Here is a 2972-nt window from a genome sequence, read left to right on the forward strand (position 1 = left end):
GACTTAGGCATCGGAGTGTCTTTGCAGGTACCACCCCCTATTCTCTCATAAACACTAGTCGGACGACAGTTCTCAGACACAAGGCAAATTAGAGACTGCCTCCTTTTTTACGCTTTGGTCAATTCTTCAAGTCCAATCCACATATCTCCGGTTACCCACGTAACATTGGCGTCGTTGTCGGGGACTTGGAGATTAACCCATGATAGCGGACGACTTAAACGAGGATGGAAACACATCGTTCAATTCTGAGCAGGAGAATCAAGTCACTGACAACAACGACAGAGCGATAGTCACTCACCAAGGGGCAAACACCCAATACAAGGAAGGTCCCTCCGAAGTGAAAGAACCAAGGGGAACCCCCTCTGAGGGGCATGAATCAGGAAAGGAGGGACAACCCCATGCAGCTGATCTAATGGGATTATTCCACGGCGACCAATGACGGCTGGAACAGTTAGAACAAGAACTAGAGTGACAGCGAGAGGCGGAGAGAAACTTGAGGAGGGAGGTCGAGCGAAGAAAAGAGCTTAAAGAAAAGCTCTCAAGATTAAAATCCACTTTCCGAGGTCGGAACTCTTGCAACGACCGAGAAGATTCTCCCTTGGGGGGGGAGACCCATTCAGTGAGGACATAATGAGGGTAAAAGTTCCAAGGAACTTCAAAAGCCCCGATATGGACCTATACGACGGGACTACTAACCCAAAGCATCACCTAAGCAACTTTAAAAGTCAGATGTACCTAGCCGACGATTCTGATGCTACTCGCTGTAAGGCCTTTCCGACGACCTTGACAAAAGCAGCGATGAAATGGTTCGATAGCCTCCCCCAAGGTCAGTCACCAGTTTCGACGACCTCTCACGTAAGTTCCTTATGCGATTTTCAATCCAGAAGAATAAAGTAAAACACGCACCGAGTCTCCTGGGAGTAAAACAACAGGTCGGAGAACCTTTGAGGGACTACATGGAAAGGTTCAACAAAGCATGTTTAGAAATTCAAGACCTGCCCACCAAGGCAGTGATCATGGGCCTAGTAAATGGACTACGAGAAGGCTCATTCTCCCAGTCCATCTTGAAAAGGCATCTGACTTCTTTGAGTGATGTACAAGAAAGAGCGGAGAAGTATATCAATATGGAGGAAAACTCCAGGCTAAGAGAGACAAGCTGGCGACCTGGGCATTCTCACTCTTCAAAGAAAAAAGAGAGGGAGTCCAAGAAAAAAAAAAGAAGTCGGGAATGAAAGGCCCAGGAGGTACCACTCATACACCCCTCTACGAGTTTCCCTAGTCGACATCTATAGAGAAATTTGTCACACTGAAAGGCTACCTCCCCCTAGGCCTATCAAGAACAAGAAAGGGGGAAGTCATAGCGAGTATTGTGAGTACCATAAGCTATATGGTCACTCAACGAATGAGTGTTACGACTTGAAAAATGGGATAGAAAATCTGGTCAGAGAATACCGGCTTGATAGATATCTCATGAAAAGGTCGGATCATCATGGTAAGAGAAAGCGAGATGAGGAGGATCGAAGAGATCCACCACCACAGACCCCGGAAAGACACATACATATGATCTCAGGAGGGTTTGCTGGGGGAGGTCTCACTAAGTCATCTCGCAAAAGACACCTGAAGGAAGTCTACCAGGTCGGAGGCAAATCGCCCAATCTCTCAACCATCTCTTTCACCAAAGAAGATGGGCAGGGCATTGTTCCAGGACATGACGATCCAGTAGTGATCACCATGATTCTCGCCAATGCCCATCTACATAGAATCCTGGTGGATCAGGAGAGCTCAGCTGACATCCTGTTCAAACCAGCATTTGATAAGCTGGGATTAGATGAGAAGGAACTAAGGGCTTACCCTGGTACCCTATACGGGTTGGGGGATACACCCATAAAACCGCTGGGATTCGTACCCCTACATACAACTTTTGGAAAGGGAATGAAATCTAAGACTCTAAGCATCGACTTCATAGTCGTTGATGTGGGTTCTGCCTATAACACTTAAATAGGAAGGACAACCCTAAATCGGCTTGGAGCAGTGGTATCTATCCCCACCTTTGCCTGAAATTCCCAACGCCAGAGGGAATCACAACCATCAGGGGAGATTAGAAACTGGCAAGAAAGTGCTATAATGAAAGCCTGAAGCTGAGAGGAAAAGGCAAGGAGGTTCACACCATTGAGCTCGGAGGAGTCTGAGCTAAAGAAGAATTACGGCCACAAACCAGGGGAAAAACCGAGGAGGTATAGATCGGGAAGGAGGAAGGAAAGAATACCAATATAGGAGCCAACCTGAAAGAAGACTTGAAACAGAAACTTATAAGGCTCCAAAAGAAAATTCCGACCTCTTCGCCTGGAAAGCCTCCGACAATGCCTGGGATAGATCCCAAGCTCATGTCACACAAACTGTTAGTGCACTCCGGATCCCAACCTGTTCAGCAGAGAAGACGAAAGCTCGGACCTGAATGGGCTCAGGTGGTAGAAGAACAGATACAAGCCCTCCTAGAAGCCGACTTCATCAGAGAGGTCAAATATCCGGCTTGGTTGGCAAATGTGGTGCTAGTCAAGAATCAAAATGGCAAGTGGAGGATGTACGTCGATTACACCGACCTGAACAAGGCGTGTCCAAAAGACCCATATCCACTCCTAAATATTGATACCCTAGTAGATTCCAGCTCGGGATATCAATACTTGTTGTTTATGGATGCATACTCGGGATACAACCAAATTCCGATGTACAAGCCGGATCAAGAAAAAACATCCTTCATCATGCCTCGAGCAAACTATTGCTATGTGATTATGCCTTTTAGGTTAAAAATTACAGGAGCCACGTATCAAAGGCTGATGAACAAGGTGTTTGCACCTCACCTTGGAAGTCTAATGGAAGTATATGTAGACGACATGCTAGTAAAATCCAAGGATGAGGCCGACCTCTTGACTGACCTCTCGTAAGTCTTCAACATCATAAGGATGCACGGGATG

At 46.7% G+C, this 2972-nt stretch overlaps 1 protein-coding gene across 1 annotated transcript; it reads left to right on the top strand.

Annotated features, from left to right (window-relative positions):
* Positions 1–669: 669 nt before the first annotated feature.
* On the top strand, positions 670–1998 carry LOC140177641 (uncharacterized). The gene is made up of 2 exons (XM_072210784.1): positions 670–826; positions 1280–1998. Exons 1-2 carry the CDS (start codon positions 670–672, stop codon positions 1996–1998), a joined length of 876 nt encoding a protein of 291 aa, XP_072066885.1.
* The last annotated feature ends 974 nt before the right edge of the window (positions 1999–2972 follow it).

This window comes from Arachis hypogaea, chromosome 13 (assembly GCF_003086295.3).
Source record: "Arachis hypogaea cultivar Tifrunner chromosome 13, arahy.Tifrunner.gnm2.J5K5, whole genome shotgun sequence".
Lineage (NCBI taxonomy): Eukaryota > Viridiplantae > Streptophyta > Magnoliopsida > Fabales > Fabaceae > Arachis > Arachis hypogaea.